General features: G+C 35.7%; 1 protein-coding gene across 12 annotated transcripts in view; it reads left to right on the top strand.

Moving 5' to 3' along the window:
• The window catches only part of LOC106062148 (ATP-binding cassette sub-family C member 4-like), a 103472-nt gene that overhangs the window by 26778 nt on the left and 56190 nt on the right, over positions 1 to 20504 (top strand). Inside the window, exon 8 of one of the 12 annotated variants that reach the window (XM_056011975.1) lies at positions 19678 to 19927. The exons of 8 other annotated variants lie outside the window; for them this stretch is intronic. In XM_056011975.1, coding sequence (XP_055867950.1) covers positions 19678 to 19927 — 250 coding nt within the window. Of the gene's footprint in view, positions 1 to 5931; positions 6182 to 10247; positions 10501 to 15470; positions 15721 to 19677; positions 19928 to 20504 lie in introns of all 12 variants that reach the window. 3 more of the 12 variants (XM_056011977.1, XM_056011972.1, XM_056011973.1) reach the window with 3 other exon arrangements.

Below are 20504 nucleotides of genomic sequence, written 5' to 3'. Positions count from 1 at the left end.
ATGGGAATATAAATGTTAGGGTCAAAATAATGATATCATCAATGTAGGTTTTGCCGTTAGGATATCCTAGTTTGTTGTTTTTTTCGATTTCATTTTCTAGAAGGACATAATTACGGGTCAATGGTGGCTTGGAAAAAAAATATATCCAAATGACTATCTCACTTGGTTTTATAAGCCTATCTAGGGTCTGAACAATATTACTTTACAGTCAGGGCCGGCCTTATGCCTCTGCAATCTATGGGGCTGCAGTGGGCCCCGCACTTTCATAGGTCCTGTGCTAATTCTATGTGTAAATTTTTAAATTAAACTATTATCACTTATATATAATAACATGGTTTCCGCTGCCTCCTGATGTTCCTGGACCTCCTGGAAATCTCCTGAAATAGCAAAATATACCCAAAAAAAGTCATGAAAATCTCCTGAAATTATTAAAATGTTCTGAAAACTCATAAAAATCTCCTGAAAAATGGACGAAATTGAATTTTTGGGTTGCCAATCGCACGCCCAATAAAAAAATCAAGAACCTCAGCATTTTAAAATAAAAATTTATTGAAAAGACAATTTTTTTTTCTAATATAAAAACTTAGCTTTGACATTATGCTTATCCCCGCCCAGATAGGGCCTCGCAATAGTTAGGACTGGCCCTTTCCACATTGTCCACAGTAGTATAGATGTAGAGTCACACATTATATGCATACTAGAATTATGTATTCTGATTAAATTTAATTGTTGAACAATTTTTAGACTTTTTATATTTATTATTGATAGTTTCAATAGTGTAGACTACATAAATTATTTATATAGTTTGAAAATATTTTTTTGTTGTTTGTTTTTTTATTAAATATATTTATCATAAGTCATCCAATCATCACACATAACTTAAAAAAAAAAATACTTGAAAATATTTGCTGTACAGTTATTTCCCTTTTTAACCCCCATGCAATTTTTTCCCTTTAACTTCTGCTTTAAATTTAAAAATCAGTTTAAATTTGTAATTGTTTAAAAACATAAATTGACAAAAGCCGTGAAACAATTAGATCTAGTAGAGTGTAAGCATTCCACAGATTTCCAGACAATCAAACTATTTCAACTCTATGTAGCCTTGAACTATATATCTCTACAATAATTTATTTTCTCATCTGAGCATGTGTTATTCATAGGCTTAGTACGAGCTAACAAACAAACTTCACATAAATTCCCATATGTTTAATAATGAAAAAGATTTAAATAAACATATGTAAATTTTTAAAAATGTAAACGAAACAATATTATTGTTGTTTTCTTGTTTTAATATACCGGTATTCTTAATTTTCAATATGCAATATGGTATTTATTTTTAAAGATTATTAGTAAACTAATTTATAAATGAGACAGTTGTCTAGGATATTTATGCATTGGACAGACTAATCACATATATTTCTTAAATTATCAATAGAAATCCATTTAGTAAGAGTGATAAAAAATAAATAATTTCACTGTGTTATCTAGAAAGATAATTTTTTCTGATATAAGTACAATAAGGTCATATGTAAAAGTTGTACTATGTGGATATCCCATGCTCAGATAGTAGATAGTATCAATAGTGTGATGTGCTTGATAGTTTCACTTCACAGTCAACTAAACAGCTTGATAGTTTCACTTCATGTCAACTAAACTTCACGTCAACTAAACAATCTTCCTCCAAGCATGACATTCTCCTTGAATGTTTTTTTTTTTTACTTTTATCATTTATTAGTTCAAGCCCTCTTTTAAAAATGTGAAACAATGAACTATTTATTTAACTTTTAGTATACACATTATATATAGATAAAAAATAGAAATAAAAAAAAATGTATACATAAATGTGAAAAAGAATTAATCTTATGTCTAGAAAAGTTGTGAAAGTTTATATTTTCTAAATGTACATTAATAAAGAAATATATTTAACATTCTATTTAAAAATATATTTTACTGCTTTAATCATAAAATAATCATTGTTTTTAAATGTTATATGTAAAAGATATAAATTTCATTTTAAATTTACATATTTTGAAGAAAACATTTAATTTTTTTGCTTAGATAAATGCAAGTGTAGGGGCCTACATGTATTGATTCAGAAGAAAAAATTGTCATAGTTCAGGTCTTGTCATGTTTTGCTTCTAAAATTTTTCCCACTTTTTTTGTTTCCTTTTCGCCATGATGCTTAATTAACCCTATTTGCTTCTTGCATGCTTTTAGTAATAACACTATTATTTCTTTTATGTGATTTGACTTTCTGATAATTGTTGGTCAGCTCACTTCCTTGATCAAATGAGTTAACGGTGCTAGACATTTGCAGTTCAGGAAATACTTGTCATAATTTTTTTTAATTTTTTTTTTTACTTGTTATGAATGAGATCATGATTGGGAGTTCCATCAATTTGTATTCTTAATTAATTTAGCTTTCTTAATACTCAAATGATTCGTTTATTATTGTAGGTATCGTGCACTCTTCGGGCTCTATCTTTATTTATTCTGTTTTTTGTATTTTTTCCTGGTGTTCATGGCTATGAATAAATATAAATGCCATATTTTGTTTTTGCATAAAAGTCGTTGTTTGGGAACAAATTGCTCCTTTTTTTAAAAAAGTTTAATCTTGATAGAGTAGTCTATTACTCTGGAAATTCTATGATCCATAGCAAGACTTGGGTTATTATAAGTCTCTGTTTAGTTTACGTTGTCCGCTATAAACATTTCAAAGTCATTTGCGTAAGTTAATTTTTGTGTGTGAGGATCCTAGTCTAAATAAGTTCCTGGGTTATTTGATTTTAAGTTTCTCGATTTTTTTTTGTTTGGTCTTAAGTTTCTGGCTTTCTTGTCTATGTTACATAATTCATTGCTGCTAGTAAAAAAAACAACAATCTTATAATGATGAGATCTGGCACAGATTCCGTTTTGAAAAAGTTCAGAGACTTTTGACTCTTAAGACATATAGGCAGTCACCCAGGGGACACAAGCTTGTACAGTAACTTCAAATAGACATTGATCATAAGTATGAACCTTAACCCTGATCATGTCTTTACCAGATGTCATGTATACAAATTTCAAGAATTCCCATTATATTGACTATTAAGGTTGCAGTAATGACGGTAAATATCCTAAAAGAATTCGAAGATAGTCAGCTTTAACCCATGTCTTGAAGAAGGATTATAGTGATGACATTTGTGTGCGATTCTGTTAACACCAGCGCATGAAGAGTCTCTTTCTGATAGCTTCTATGACTTAATGCGTCCATTTCTATTAGCCCCAATGCATGAAGGGTCCGTTTCTGTAAACCTCTTTGCATAAAAGATTTTTGAAAGCCTCTTTGTATGAAAGGTTCCTTTTTTTTTAATAGCATCTGGGCCTGAAGGTCTGGGGGGGGGGGGGGAGGGGTATAGACTATGTCTAAAGTGACCCTTTATAATAGCCTCTATGCCTAAATGGGCCCCTTTTTAAAAGCATCTATAACTAAAGGGTTCCTTTTTGAAAGTCTCTATGCCTGAAGGGTCTCTTTTTAAAAGCCTTTATGCCTGAAGGGTCTCTTTTTAAAAGCCTCTATGCCTGAAGGGTCTCTTTTTAAAATCCTCTTCCTGAAGGGTCTATTTTTAAAAGCCTCTATGCCTTAAGGGTCTCCTTTTGAACGCCTCTATGTCTGAAGGGTCCGTATCTTAAAGCCTATGTACCAGAAGTGTACCGTACTCATGTTACAGTTATTTTATTGCAGATGTATCTTTGAATTTCCAAACTCAACACGAAGCCAAAACCTTAGTACTTTGAAATCTGACATGTTGGTAATCTAGTTTTGTAGAACTGCGAAGCAGAGACTTGCTGTCGTCTGCTTAACCGATGAGCCTACCAGTCGGGTAATTCACGGAGCTAGCGATTAGCTGGCGACTCCACGAAATCCCTGCTTTGTATAGATAAGTGTACCCATCGTATTGCACTGACATATATATACACAAGGACTGTCATTGTTAAGCGGTCCCATTGTCTGGAGATGTGGGAGAAAATCGATTTGAATTGTTCTACTGCAGCTAAAGTATTAAGTGACTGCGTATTACAAGGCTTATGTATTGGAGGACTAAGGTTTCAATGACTTTAATAATTCGTTATCTGTATGGTGGTTCATAGTATCGTAAGCTGGAGTCGGCCTTAGTGTGTTTTTTTTTACCTCTACCCCCCCCCCCCTCTTTTTAATTATTTTCTGCATGAGAATGTTGTACTTATGTGTTTGTCTTCAGTCTTGGACTAACTTAACTCTACTAATAGACATTCCCTTTTTTTTCTCCTTCCATTTTTTAAAAACGTTTATAACAAGACTGATTTATAAGGCATGTACTAGGTCAATATGGTTGAAAAGTGACTAACCTGTACACGCAAAGAGAAGACTTGTGATTTAATTCAATACGCTTTAAAACCAAATGATTTAATTTAAATAGTCAGAGAAAACCAGAGTCGTCATTGCATTAAAATTCTGCCTCTAACACAATCATAGGAGACCAAAACAATGTCTAAAGGTGTAATAGAATTATTTTTTTTCTGTGTAAAAGTGTATTGTTTTCTTCCTTTTATTTCTGAGACAATGTTTTCATTAAATTTAGTTTTTAGGGCTAATTGTCTATATCCAGTCAGCTGCCACAGCTGGCTCGAGTCTATGCTGAAATAAAGTGTGGCTCCAGTCTGGTAGCTCAGCATTCATTGTCAGCGAACTAGACTTTCTCTCACGCTATGACAGTCAATTATAGGAGAAACACTTTATTTTAAAGTGCATTTTGTGGATAATTATTTTGGGGAGAAACTTGTCGTTGAATTTTAATTAAAACAAGGCACATGCCCAGAAACTCGATGCATTAAAACCTAACAGATAGAAAATTAAACTTAAACCTAATGCCTCATACTTTTGTTGACTCACTTGCCTAGATAAATTATCTTAATAACAGTTATGAAAACTGAAATATCTTAACTGAAGTAACTCTCTTGTAGAACACTGGCACCAATGAGAATGCCATCGTTGCACCATTCATGATAACTGACATTTTGAAATTAAGAGTTACGTTTCAAGATATGCTTGTGGTAGTGGTGTTTCTGCATAAAAAGCACGTAAAAAAAAAAAAGTCCTACTTGAAAGTCATACTGTGACCAAAGGTTTACATAGAGCATGATCATTGCACGATGACGTCACGATGCAGAGGCGTAGTGAAAAAGGGGGGGGGGGGGTGGCAAGTGGGTAAAGGTGCCCCGAGCGCCACCCTCAGATGGGCGCCACACGCAGCCTATATTTCTATGTGATGTTCATTGAAAATCGGGGGGGGGGGGGCGCCAATAATTTACCTTGCCCCGGCCGCACGTTTTGCTCACTACGCCTTTGCCACGACGACTGCATGATGAGTCTGTGTGATCGTGTATCATAGTGTTGTACATGTTAGCATTGAACGTGTAACCGGATGTCATTTCCCGAGTGGCAAAAACAATGCAATGTCATTTAGCTGGTCTGATTGCATTTATAACAATGCAATGTCATTTAGCTGGTTTGATTACATTTATGACAATGCAATGTCATTTAGCTGGTTTGATTACATTTATAACCATATATAACCCTACAAAGGTGCTCTAGCACGAAAGATCTATAGTGTATATTAAGGCGATGCGCACATTATAAAACAAGATTTTACTATTTAGTTTTAATTAAAACTTTTTTTTTTTTTTAGAAAAAGTTAAAAAATAAATAAAGGGTATGCTTCATGGTGTGTCCTTGACCTTATTGTTTTTCACTTTCAAGTCTGCTAATGCTTTCTAATCTATCTGGTCTCTGTGCTTGGTTTCTTGTCCTCCAGTGGCAAGCTTTCACGTCTGTACGTCTTATCGTCTTATCAAAGACGTCCCATCTTGTATCTTAATTAAAGCTTCAGGCTTCCACTGTAACATTTCCAGGAGCGAGGCTAAAGACGTGGGTTCGGCCAAGCGGCACCAGGCGCTCATTCTGGCGCCATTCTTTGCGTCTGCCAAGGTGATCCTGTACGCCACGTTCACGGCCTTCACCTTGACCGGAGAGCAGATGACGGCGTACAAGGCTTTCTTCACAGTTGGGATGTTCCAAGCCTTCCGCCTGTCCCTTGTGCTTTTCATACCATTCGCCATTCAGAACATCGCAGAGATGAAAATTGTCTTCCGCCGACTTCAGGTCAGTTACACTCTTAGAAGGAAGTATCTAACTTCAGTAACCACTGTAAAGGATGTATCCATAAGTTTACTTGATATATTTCTACAGTACCTTGATAATCCTATGTGCTTGGGTATCTTCTATAGTGTAATACTGATGCGAGTCCTATTAGCAAAACACACTGAATAATAATAATGAAGTTTATGTGTGAAAGTTTAGTTGGCACAGCAGTTTTTTTTTTTTTAATTCACTTAAAGTTTCAAATTTTAAAAAAATTTTGAAATTATTTTTTCTGAATCCTCTTGGTCTTCTGTCTTTGTGTCTGTGCGTGTGCGCGCTTAATATGAATGGAGAGAGAGAGAGAGCGTGTGTTTGATTGAACACCTCTTTCATTTCTACCCAACAATAGTTAAATGTGTTCAAATGTTTGTAATAGTTGAGGTGGGTTTTTATATATATATATATATAAAGCTTATTTCAACTCACTCTGTTTGTCTGATAAAACGTTTGTACACGTTATTTCTCGGACTAATTTTTAAACTTTGCACATTTATTCATTGGCAAAGACAAGACATGAATCAAAGTTATGAAACGAATCAAGTTTTTTTTTCTTTTAAAAAAGGATTTATTTATTTTTTTGTTATACTTTGCTTCTTAAATAATCTGTTGGCTTTTCATAGTGTCTTTAAATATTTTAAAGAGATTGTCAATTTTATTGTACCGATTCTTGATATATAGAAAGATAGACAAATGGGTTGAATGACTGAGGTGTCGATCGACTGATTAAACCACTTTTGACGTTGTTGTTTTTTTCTCTGACAAAAAAAATGAAGTACGAATTAATGAATAGAATGCAATATCCCACTTCAAAAGGTCAGTGCTACTTTAGTTTGGCTTTTTTTTTGTTTCGTTTCCAAACGTCTCGATCTTATTTTAACTAGAACCAGCCTAGCCTCGTTCTGAATCTGAATAAATCACCCTCGTTCTGAATCTGAATAAACCACCCTCGTTCTGAATCTGAATAAATCACCCTCGTTCTGAATCTGAATACATCACCCTCGTTCTGAATCTGAATAAACCACCCTCGTTCTGAATCTGAATAAATCACCCTCGTTCTGAATCTGAATACATCACCCTCGTTCTGAATCTGAATACATCACCCTCGTTCTGAATCTGAACAAATCACCCTCGTTCTGAATCTGAATACATCACCCTCGTTCTGAATGTGAATAAACCACCCTCGTTCTGAATCTGAATAAATCACCCTCGTTCTGAATCTGAATACATCACCCTCGTTCTGAATCTGAATACATCACCCTCGTTCTGAATCTGAACAAATCACCCTCGTTCTGAATCTGAATACATCACCCTCGTTCTGAATCTGAATAAACCACCCTCGTTCTGAATTTGAATAAACCACCCTCATTTTGAATCTGAATAAATCACCCTCGTTCTGAATCTGAATAAACCACCCTCATTTTGAATCTGAATAAACCACCCTCATTCTGAACCTGAATAAACCACCCTCATTCTGAACCTGAATAAATCACCCTCATTCTGAATCTGAATAAACCACCCTCATTCTGAATCTGAATACATCACCCTCGTTCTGAGTCTGAATAAACCACCCTCGTTCTGAATCTGAATAAACGAGCCTCGTTCTGCAGGGTGTACAGTAGGCAGAAGTGTTGTTAAAACGATTCCCACCCTTGGAGTTTTAGACCGCCAATAACTTTTTTAAAATCATATCTTTTCTGCTCTCTTTATTTCCAGAGCCCGCGATGCATTTTCTGTTTTCTTTTAATTGTTTAAAAAAATTATGTAATACAAGACTGTGGAGAGTCTTGATAGAAGTTGCTTACGTCGATTATTGTTTCTATAGGCTGCGTAGCTTGATATCTTTACCTGCAGTGCTTTTAATATTATAGTGGAGATTGCAGTCCCGGTCTGATCGCTGGTGTACAGAAGAAGGAAGTGTTGCTAAACTATGTCTTTTAAAGGGTGTATGGTAATTTTCGTATGCACTTTTTTAGCACTGTAGAATCAAATTTTCAAACACCTACAGCACACATTATTTTTTTTTTATATATATTTAGTTGGCAGCAGTGATCTCTCAATATGGCGTCATTAACAGTTTATCTATTTACGTGTATCTCTATATCTTTCCCTATCTTTCTCTTTTTATATTTTAAACGTTTTTCTTTAGGTTACATTACAGCGCACTCACATTTATCCATATTGCTTTCTTTTGTTTTTCTATGCTACGTATTTCTTCAAGGATCATTTAAAAAAAAATAGATAACTGAGCAAAGAGGGGACTATTGAGTTTATAATGTGAAATAAATATGGCGGAATTGATGAGAATATTTACCAAAAAAAGAGACAAGAAAATAAGTCGGTGGTAAATCTAGTTCTAGCTACAATGTTGCTCACAATTTAAATAGAGAAATGACGTCATTATTCGATGTGTAAAAAAAAAAAGATAAACTTCAAATATCCCACACTAATTAATGTAAGTACTAGACCCATGGGCTTCTGAAAAAGTTAGTTTCAGGTCAAATTCGTTTTTCAACTTGTGGCACGCGACACGAGTGTTGGAAAATGAAATGGCCCGCAGGCCAAATTACGTAGGGCATCAGTGGTCTAAACTGCCCACGGGTTGCGACGTCGCAGGTCAGTGTTCAAACCTTATTGAACGATTGGTCTCACCAGATCACACCAAAACAATACAAAGCAAAAATAATCGTTGAGCTCAGTGGAAGTGTATCCCCGGCGACTTTATTATCTAGTGTGGTCAGTAGTTTTCAGGGTCCGAATAGCAGCCTTCAGCACGGGTCGGATATGGTCCGCGGGCCCCAGTTTCTTGCACCAATGCTCTAGTGTATCTCTCAGTCTATGTCTGTGTTTTAACAAGAATTAAGTTGATTTTTAGATATTGGTTTATTCATAAATATTATTTTAAATGATTCAGTCTGCATATTATAATTGAGAATGTTTCAAGTAGCATAACACCTATAGTAATGTCCAGGATATTTAGATTATAAAAGAAATATAAGGAAACTTCTCACACCTTTATATATAACTAGCACTTCTAGGAACAATAACAACGAATTAATAAGAATTATAATGTCAAGTCACGATTCGTTAAAATGTTAACATTTCTCAATATTTAATTTTTTTTTGAACCAAGGGAAATAACGCATGTTAAGTTTCCATCTTTGTCTGAATTATTTTGCCTCCCTTTAAAAAAGAATTGTCTTTTAGCTTAGGAATTGTATGCGAAAGGTGAACCTTTTTTTTTGTTGTTGTTGTTGTTGTATTGTTAATGTAGTGTTAATTGTTGTACTCTAGAGCATGTTATTGGCTTTAATTTAGTTTTTGCTTGTCAGGAAATCAGGAATTCTGTGCTGCTATTAACTCTTTTTTGTTAGAAACCTTTTTCATTTTATCTCACAAAATGGTTTCAATAATCAAGAGTTTCCTCATTAAAAGACCAAGGAGATACACATGCAAATTAAATCTTGTTGCATTGTTTTCTCTCTATCTTTTTTTTTGGCATGTTTAATCATAATGCTCTAACAGAACTAATCAGTGCTGTTTGTAAACTGTGGTTGTTTATAATGAAACGTTTAATGCCTATATAATACTAATTTTGTATGATAACTTATTTTATTATCATCCAAATTGTCAAGGATATGATGGTTATATTTTTTTTGTTTCATCAAATAATAATTAATTAGGTGTTTTTTTAATAAATACCTAAGCAATCTCCTTTAGTTTCATGAAAAAATTGCCTACTAGGGAAGTGTGAGCTGATTGTTTAAAAAATTGTTTCCCCTTTTTGAAAGTATCTTTACGACATTTTCTTGGTAATGACCTTGTTACATAAATCGCAAAGTCTTTTGCTGTTAGTTACCAACACCTTTAAATAGGATAAGAAATTATTTTTAAACAGCGGCCTACAAGTACGATACATGATATATAAACATTTCACTACATACAGACAAAAGCATCAACAGTGATTCCTTTGAATGACATCAAGTTCCACAGTCAGCCATTTTTTTTTTCGTGTTGCAACCATTTTCAGACAGGAAGCTGTTCATCTCCGGGTGGCCAGGTGCATGCAAGGTGTCTTCTTTGTCCCGTTTTTCATGACCATCGGCCTGACCATGATGCTGACCTTCACCAGCCTCACGCTCCTGACGGACACGCCCATGACCAGCGCCCTGGTGTTCGTCGCTTTCGGCCAGTTCCAAGCCATGAAGGTGCCTCTCACCATCTTCATCCCTTTCTCTGTCCAGTACATCGCGGAGATGAAGGTGGTGGCCAGGCGGTTGGAGGTTAGAGACGCTTTCCCAACACTCTGTTGATGTCGTCCTCTCTGTATCTAGGACCTTGTTCTTTTTTTTTTAGACTGACACTTTTGGTTTTTCCTACTGTTTCTAGGACCCCCCCCCCCCTTTTTTTTTTATTCTTCTTCTGAACTAACATAGTCGCCCCCTTTTGAACTAATATTTTTTCACTAACATTATATGTAGTCACAACTTCATTTCTTAGTTTGTAACAAGCGGTATACTTTTTTGTTACTAATATTGACATTTCCGTGGCACATACTTTTATTTATTTGTTTATTTTTGTGGCTAATTCTATTTGCGGGTGTGAATTTATATCTCTGTTGTTTCTTTTGAATTGCAATTTATAAAATGAAAAATGTAAGTCTTATTAAGCTTACTGCTAAATAGTGGAATAACTACCGAAACGTGTCCTTTTGGAGTGTGTGTGTGTGTGTGTTTTATGGTGACGGTGGGAACAGTGGCGCAGCTAGGAATTTGCCATCATTCGGGGGTTGACCTCTTTGGGGGGCCCCTGCATTTTGTGTAATATTTAATATTTAATGTAAAAAAAAAAACACACTCATTTCGGGGGGCCCGGGGGGGGGGATTTTCATATTCCCCCCACTCCCTTCTCACCCTATCTGCGCCTCTGGGTGGGAAGAGGCTATCAAAGTGAATGATGCTGAGATAAACGGCATTGTCATCAGCGGTCTTAGGTACGACAGACGACTCCAGATTGCCTGAGAGTGAAAAGACGTGTGTTTGTGGTGAGTTAGATTTAGTTCAAAATACCATACCACTTCATATGATTACATAAAGTATACTTCATAAAAGAGTGATTTGGTGTATTACTGCCACTATCTCCTATCAGATCGCACCGATATAGTCTTGATTGCTTTCTGTACCGCTTTGTTTCACTGGCCAGGTCTTTTGTTTTCTACTCCTAGCGTTTGTATTATTAGCTTTCACTTTTTTGTTACAAAGCTTATATCAACTCTGTGTGGTAAAACGTTTTAACATGTTATTGCTCCCTCAACTGTTATCGGGTCAAGTTGAAACAGTTATCCATTGGCATAGAAATGACATGAATCAATTAAAAACAAAACAAGTAATTACTAGTAATGAAATATTTTGTTTGATACCAGGCAATTAATCCTTCAGTATTCACTTACACGGCTAAATATGTAGGGTTTCGTCCTCTTAGATAATTGAACACGTTATTTCTCCCAAACTTAAAATTATTGTACCGAACGAAACATTGAATGAATTTACAAAAAAAAAAAAAAAAAAAAAACTTTTTAGTCAGTTAATTATTGGTAATTAACCATTTTGCTTGACATCGAATAAAGGAAATAATTTCTACATTACTGAGATATATGGTTGTAAGTGCGGAGCTCTTCCCCTCAAATACGCTTTGTTGTTTAGTAAAAGGATTTTTTTTTTTTATATTTTGTTTGCTGGGTTTTTTTCCTCCTCTCTCTCTATCTCTCTTTACAAAAAAAAAAAAAAAAAATCCAACAAAAAACAAAAACAATTAGGACTTAACTATCTTTGAAGTGCACGGCCCCCATAGAGCTTGGACAGACACATGCGCCTTATTTCCGTATGTTCCAAGAACAACAAAAGACCTATATGTCTTCTTTGTCGTCTTCACCTTCTTACAAAGCTTAAATCAACTCTGTCTGTCCTTTTTTCCTTTCTGTCCGTCTGTCTGGTAAAATGTTTGAACACATTTTTTTTCTTTCGCGCCCGTTCTCGGGTCAAGTTGAAACTTTGCACAATTATTCTTGTACCGGACAAAAACAAGAGATCAATTAAAAAAAAATAACCGTTTTGGTTAATTAGTTATCGTAATTAATTATTTTGTTTGGTATCGAACAAGGGAATGAAATAGTACTTGACTGATGTGGCGATAAAAAGCTGAATTAGTCCCGTTTATACTTTGTCGCTTAAAAGTTTGAACCTAATAATAGATAACTATAAACCCTTGTATTTTCATAAGCACTTCGCTGGCACAGTGGTTAGTGTGTTGGCTTGAAAGGCTTGAGCCCTCGAGTTAGAACTTAGGATTTACAACTTTAAAAAAAAAATACATTTTACCCAAAATACCCCTTCATTTTCCAAATTAATTGAAACAATTACACTTAATATAAAATATATATTTCTTGTTGTATTATGCCTTATGGTTTTGATGTAACTTCACTAAGCTTTTAAATAAAGTCTTGTTGATTCTGCCTCATTACGTTTTGAACTAACGGTTTTGTTTGCTGAGAGCTTTCGTTGGAATGTCCATTGGTGTGTAGGCTACTGTAGAGGGTTCAGCGGCTTTGCTTTTACTGCTTATTTATGGTTGTGTGTTTCTACTTTAGGTTAGGCCTGGTTTAAACTTGTACATACAGGAACATGCTTTGAAAACAGAAACATAATCTCAAGTCGAAACATTCGAAAACAGAGCTCTGTAGCATAAAGGCCGGCAAATAATCTAAATCAGTGATTCCCAAAGAGGTCTATATAGACCCCCAGGGGTCTACGAAAACTTCCAAGGGGTCTACGAAAACTTCCAAGGGGTCTACGAAAATGAAAAAATAAATTGGGGGTCTATGAGGTGTCCACGGGGGTCTACGATAATAGATTTCATTTAAACAGGTCGTTGCTTAAAATATTTTTTTTTACAACCCATTAATGTAATTATATGATTTGTACCTTAGTTAATCTTTTAAATATTTTTCCTGCTATGCAAACGAAAAAAAAATTGTTGTATTAAATGTCAATACTTATTTAAATAGCTTAATTTAGTAATTAATGTTTAACAAAAAGAAATGTCGACTGTACAGCGTTGATTATTCAAAATTGGGATTCATTCCTTCCTTGTCCAACAAGCGGTTGCCTAAGTGACTTTTTTAAGATGATATGAAATCAATTACACTGGAGGATCATCTGAGACACTGCCACATTGACAAAATAGATTAAGATTTGAAAAACTTTCGAGTATTGAAAGATAAAGTTTAGAATAGACCCACAAAATCTCTCTTCCACATCATAAAGAGGAGTTGATGGTTTCTGAGCGTCTTACAATATCTCTTTTATCATCATTATCTCTTTGCTTATAGGAAAAAACGAAAACACTATAGATAAAACATTGATTTTACCAGCCATTGTAGTTTTAAACACTCTTATACACAAACCTATGTCTGAGATTAATAAAAGAATTTCTTTTAGCAACACTACAATTCAAGGACACATCGGTTGCTTGTGTTATAAAATTAAAAGTTTCTTATGTAATTCTTTGCAAACGACATATATACAGTTTGGATCGGGTTCTGATAGGGTATAGTGCTGTGAGCTGCAAACTGCATAAGGGTCGTCGGCTCCATATTTTTCCTCAGGGTTGACCCACAAAACCTTTCCCATGTTTGTGTATAGTTGCAAGGCAGCCGAGTTTTGAATTCAGTTTTCCTTTTGCTAGGTGGGTAGCAAGCCTAGGCTGATGAGCCCTTCCTGCTCGAAGCTTACTGGTTTAGGCGCCAGTTACTTGCCTTCGCCCCTTCTCCTCTTAGTGGAAACAGTTCCGCGCAGCCAATGTTTGAGCCACACGTGGTAGATAAAGAAACACACAAAAAACTACATTTTGCGAAAACTTTTGCAATGATTCTTAAGGCAAATTAATTAATTAATGTTTCAAGGACTACTTCATAGAACAATAATTTCTATATGAAACATAATATCCGTAGCAGTGGATGTTAAACCTGAAAACAACATTTCCAGTGTGTTTGGTGGTAAAAGCAATACATATTAATTGTTATTTTAATTAGTTTCAATTTGAATCTTTTCAATACAAAGATATATCCCTATAACTTCATAAGTAGCTTTGAATTACTTTTCACTCTTCAATTCACTACAGTTAGAAATAAGTTTTAAAAAAAATGTTGATGAATTTGCAAAAATGTGCAAGTTAAGCAGGGGGTCTACCGAAAACCAGATAACATGGCAAGGGGTCTACGAGACAGAAAAGTTTGGGAACCACTGATCTAAATACTTGTTTATAGCTTATAGAGAGTATCATACGAACTAGAGAATGTCACATTCGCTCTAAGCATAAGCACATCTTAATAAAGCACTATATACATCATATATATGTATATTCAGTATGCACTCTTAAATAATTCATTGATTCAGAACAAGGCAAAGCAATAGTCCAAAAAAGGAAAGTATGTACAAGTGTAAATAGGCGAAGTTTTTTTTTTTTTTTTTTTTTTTTTAATGTAGTCAACAGGTTATTTAGTGTTGAGTGTTTTAACTCAGGCTGTGTTTAACTTCTGTGCATGTTAGTTCTGAGTTTGTTTTTTTTCTTGAATGTTTGGACTATTACTAGATCTAGAAGAAATATTCCCCGAGGAAACATTTTGAAATTAAGCTGAGAAACGGATTTGTTTTAAATTTTAATTTTCTGTTTGGTTATGAAAAAAGAAACAAATAACGCTTTATCTCATGGCGCTAAAGTCGCGGGTTTTTTTCTTTTTTTTTAATGCATTTTGTGTGTTGCATGTAGTCTTAACTTTTTTCTTTTAGAACAATTTACTAATTGCTATAAATGAGCTACTGTGCCAACCCAAGCGCATCGAAGCAGACGAGAGAAGTTGTACATTTTTAATTACCTCTTTTCATAAAGTCAACAACTTAATCTTATCTTATCTTATATAGTACAGACGTTACTTTAAAAAAAGAAGATGATTACGTCCTACGCGTCATGCAATTAGTCATGCTTATTAACCAATGACTTAAATTCTGCCACTGGTTTCCCTGGCTAGCTCAGGCAACCCATTCCATGCTCTAATAGCACTAGGGAAGAAGGAGCATTTGTACAAATTTGTCCTAGCATATGGGACGAGGAATGTGCCTTTAACAACACTATCTAGAGTGCATAAGTCGAACCACATTTTTTTTTTAATCACGTGACTTCCTGTCCCCGCGAGCAGATTGGAGTATGTGCAGATCCTACGCCAGGTCATTTGCCACTGCAACGTCTTTATCTTTTGGGAGTCCGGGCGTCGTCTGCTGATGTTTCCAGTCTTCCTCCTCCTGGTGCTGCAGTCCGTCAGCCTGAGGATGTCCTACCTGTACCTGCTGCTCCCCATGATGTACTACGTCAACGAGGCCATCGTGGTCCGGGGCCTGCTGACGGTCAACGCCTACGTGGACCTGTTTGTGACCAGTAGCAGAATACAGGTAGAGGACGGGGGACCGCTGGGATTGGCGTGGTTGATAGGGGGCATCAAATTCTGGGGCGTGATTTTTTAGTCACACGACATCCGAACGTAGCCGAAAATAGATGAAGGCTCTCTCTCTCTCTTTTCTCCCCTCTCTCTCTCCCTCTCTCTCTCTCTTTTCCCCCCTCTCTCTCCCTCTCTCTCTCTCTCTTTTCTCCCCTCTCTCTCTCCCTCTCTCTCTCTCTTTTCCCCCCTCTCTCTCCCTCTCTCTCTCTTTTCCCCCCTCTCTCTCCCTCTCTCTCTCTTTTCTCCCCTCTCTCTCTCCCTCTCTCTCTCTCTTTTCCCCCCTCTCTCTCCCTCTCTCTCTCTTTTCCCCCCTCTCTCTCCCTCTCTTTCTCTCTTTTCTCCCCTCTCTCTCTCCCTCTCTTTCTCTCTTTTCTCCCCTCTCTCTCTCCCTCTCTCTCTCTCTTTTCCCCCCTCTCTCTCCCTCTCTCTCTCTTTTCCCCCCTCTCTCTCCCTCTCTTTCTCTCTCTCTATCTCTCGCTATATATATCTCTTTCTCTCTCTCTCTCTCTCTTTTCCCCCCTCTCTCTCCCTCTCTTTCTCTCTCTCTTTCTCTCTCTCTTTCTCTATCTCTCTCTCTCTATATCTCTTTCTCTCTCTCTCTCTCTCTCCCCTCTCCCTCCCTCTCTTTCTCTCTCTCTCTCTATATATATATATATCTTCCCCTCTCTCTCTCTCTCTCTAACTCTCTTCCCCCCTCTCTCTCTTTCTCACTCCCTCTCTTTCTCTCTCTCTCTCTCTTTCCCTCTTAATGTCGTGCAGATAATATCAGAGCTGCTATTGGCCAGTTTTAAAATGTGTCCTTAGAATGTCTCGTATGTCATCGAAGGTCACAGTTACTAACATAGTCTCTTATTCTATGCGCTTCTATCGGTACATTATTTCTAATCCTATGTGGTACTAACAGTACTCAGTTTCTTATTCCGTGTTGTACTATCGATACTTTGTTTCTAATACTAACGATACAGTCTCTTACTCCATGTGTTAATATCGATACTTTGTTTCTTATCTGATATGCTTATAACGATACACAGTGTCACATTCCATGTATTAAGATCGATACTTTGTTTCAAATTCGTTCTGCTACTAACGATACAGTTTCGAATTTCATCTGGTAATATCGATACTTCGTTTCTTATTAGATATATTACTAAGTTTCTTATTCTATGTGGCTGTATAGATACTTTGTAGCCATGCGTAAAGTTAGGTGGATGGTTTTGGTTGTGTAGGCTGAAGAGATTCTGGAGAAAAAAAACACGAGGTGTCTGTCGTAGTTCAAATTAATAGATAAGAGTGTTTGAGTTGAAGAAGGAGGAACAGACGACAGAAGTGTCTATTCCATGTGTATTTTTTTTTTTTTTTTTTTTTTTTTTTTTTTTTACATACTTAAATATCATTATTTCATTGAAAGTTGAAAGGTGTTTATGTCTATGAATAAAAAAGCTACTTTTAATTTTTTTTCAAAAGAAATTTAAGTTTTTTATAAGTTCTACATTAAAAGTATTACACGCCTACACCGGTAAAGCTGTACTAGCTGCTTCAAGCTACAAACCAACGACGAAGTTACATGGAGCTCATAATCAACAAACGTCAAAATTCCACAGTCACAGTGTTAAAGTCACTTAGTGGGGGGCAACCTCGTTAAAATTATGTCTAGAACATTATTGGTGTATTCGAATACTATCCAAGTACATTTAATGAATACATGAAAACGTTGATTCTATAATGATGTATCGATACCATACGGAGATGTTTGTGGAACGAGCCTTAGATCTCCAAAGGACTGAAAAGACCGAATCGGAAGTGGAATAGTGTTAGAAATGTTAAAAAAGGTCGTGACTGACTCATAATAACAAGAGGCTAATTCTCTTCTTCTTCTTTTCTCTATCTCTTTCTCTCTCTCTTTCTCCCCCCCCCCCCCCCACCACTCTTTCTCTTTTTTTTTTCTCTTTTTCTTTCTTTCCTTCTTTCTCGTTTTCTCTTTCTCTCTCCTTCTTTCTCTTTCTCCAAGGCAAGCAAGCTCAGACGTTTCCGTCACACTCATAAACATTCGAAATCTGTTGAAACCTGCCATTTTTTGGCTTTATTAGGCTCTGTGTGCACAGGTTTCCAGTGGCCTTCGATACAACCAGGCCTGGACATGGGATTCCCCATCCCGTGTCCTGTCTGAGGACTCCCAGCGGTAGTCCTCCATATCGATTGACTGGGCCAGACCCTGCCGTGCCACGTGGCCAGATAGAGATACCACGTCATGGTCCAGATATGGGCCCCGGGCCTTGGTTTGGTCATCACTGGCCTACCATTATCTCTATTAATTGACGACTTTATGGCTTGTTCATGTCAGTCCCAACTATAAATCTTGAGCTCTTCTTAGCATGTGAATATAAATGTTATATCTCTGCTTTGCCAATGATATTTTGAGCTTATGGAAGGTTTGCTTACAGAGCTAAATCCATTGTTTTATCATTTGATAGTCGCACAAATCAAATTTCAGGCAATTTCTTAAAAGAAAATGTGCATAACATGGACCAACGGTGACTGTCTTTTCTAATTGCTTATATGGGATTTCGTAGTTTTATTTTTGGTTAGACATAATTTGAATTTTAAGCATGAAGACTTTTACTTATTACCTAAAGATTAGCTTTTAAAATCTTACGAATAGTATGAACATTGGTAGACATGAGAGGCACATATAGAAAAGTGCTGGTTAGTAGTCTAAATACTGGCACTTATAGAAAAGTGCTGGTTGGTAGTCTAAATACTGACACTTGTAGAAAAGTGCAGGTTAGTAGTCTAAATACTGGCACTTATAGAAACGTGTTAGTTAGTAGTCTAAATACTGGCACTTATAGAAAAGTGTTAGTTAGTAGTCTAAATACTGAAACTTGAAGAAAAGTGCTGGTTAGTAGTCTAAATACTGACACTTGTAGAAAAGTGCAGGTTAGTAGTCTAAATACTGGCACTTATAGAAACGTGTTAGTTAGTAGTCTAAATACTGGCACTTATAGAAAAGTGTTAGTTAGTAGTCTAAATACTGGCACTTATAGAAAAGTGTTAGTTAGTAGTCTAAATACTGAAACTTGAAGAAAAGTGCTGGTTAGTAGTCTAAATACTGGCACTTATAGAATATAATCCATATATATTTATAAAATAGTAAACGCATCCCATGTATAGATTTATACAGTATTCCAGAGTTCATTACACACTCTTTAGATTTACTTTTTACAAAGCTTATATAAACTCTGTCCGTCTGTCTGGGTGGATTCTTTTACCCACAAGTTTTGTTTCCTCCCACTTCCCATTCTCGGATCAAGAGGAAATTTTGCACAATTTTTTTTTCATTGTCGATGTCAACACATGAATTAATAATAAAAATAACCAATTTGTTAATCAGCTAGTTGTAATCAATTAATTTTTGTTTTATGCAGAAAAAAAAAGGAAATAAAACTTGCAATAATAAGACATATGGCAACGTTAGAACTGTGCTCACTATAAGCTTTTTTTTTTTTAAGTATTTTTTTTTTTGCTTGTTTTCATCTCGAGTGTTAATACCGCTGACGTCATCTAGTGGGAAGTATCTCTAAAGTAACATTTTCTAGAGTTACGGACCTTTGTTTTTTTAATTGTATTTTATTTCGTATCTAAATGAACAGATTAACGTTTCTCTTCATTGGCGCTTACTTAACGAGTTTGTTTCATTGTGTGTTTTAACAATTTCCTAGCAGACGTAGAATGTAGTCATCACTAGACGCAATCCCTAAATACTATTCAGCTTCACATACACGAATACAGACGATTTTTTACCCCATTTTTTTTTTGATTCATCATCGTATTAAGGCAGACATGTTTAGGCAGCAGAAGTCAAAACTATAAATTTTTTTGTTGTCACGTGGCTTCCTGTCCTCGCGAGCAGATTGGAGCACGTGCAGCTGCTCCGCCAAGGCGCGTGTCACTGCAACGTGTTCATCTTCTGGGACACTGGGCGTCGTCTGCTGATGTTTCCGGTCGTCCTGACGCTGGTGCTGCAGTCGGTCAGCCTGAGGGCGTCCTTCCTGTACCTGCTGCTCCCCATGATGTTCTATGTGAACGTGGCCATCGTCGTGCGGGGCCTGCTGACCATCAACGCCTTCATGGACATGCTGGTGACCAGTCGCAGAATACAGGTAGAGGAGTGAACCGTAGGAAGTAACTTTGTAGAGCGTCTTCCTTTAGTTAGTTGTTTTTTTTTAAGTCTAATCGCAGTAGAGCTTTTAAGTTGTGCTAGGTTGTTTTTTTTTTATCTAATCGTAATAGAACTTTTAAGTTTTGCTAGGTTTTTTTTTTTATTTATCTAGTCGTAATAGAACTTTTAAGTTTTGCCAAGTTTTTCTAGGTGTTTTTTTTATCTAATCATAATATGACTTTTAAGTTTTGCTAGGTTTTTTTTATTTATCTAATCGTAATAGAACTTTTAAGTTGTGCTAGGTTTTTTTTTATCTAATCGTAATAGAACTTTTAAGTTTTTCTATGTGTTTTTTTTATCTAGTCGAAATAGAACTTTTAAGTTTTGCTAGGTTTTTTTTTTTTAATCTAGTCGTAATAGAACTTTTTAAGTTTTTCTAGGTGTTTTTTTTTTATCTAGTAATAGAACTTTTAAAGTTTTTCTAGGTGTTTTTTTTTTTATCTAATCGTAATAGGACTTTTAAGTTTTTCTAGGTTTTTTTATTTATCTAATCGTAAAAGAGCTTTTAAGTTTTGCTA

The sequence above is a fragment of the Biomphalaria glabrata genome, chromosome 15 (genome assembly GCF_947242115.1).
Source record: "Biomphalaria glabrata chromosome 15, xgBioGlab47.1, whole genome shotgun sequence".
Lineage (NCBI taxonomy): Eukaryota > Metazoa > Mollusca > Gastropoda > Planorbidae > Biomphalaria > Biomphalaria glabrata.
This window is presented reverse-complemented; position numbering and strand designations above follow the sequence as displayed.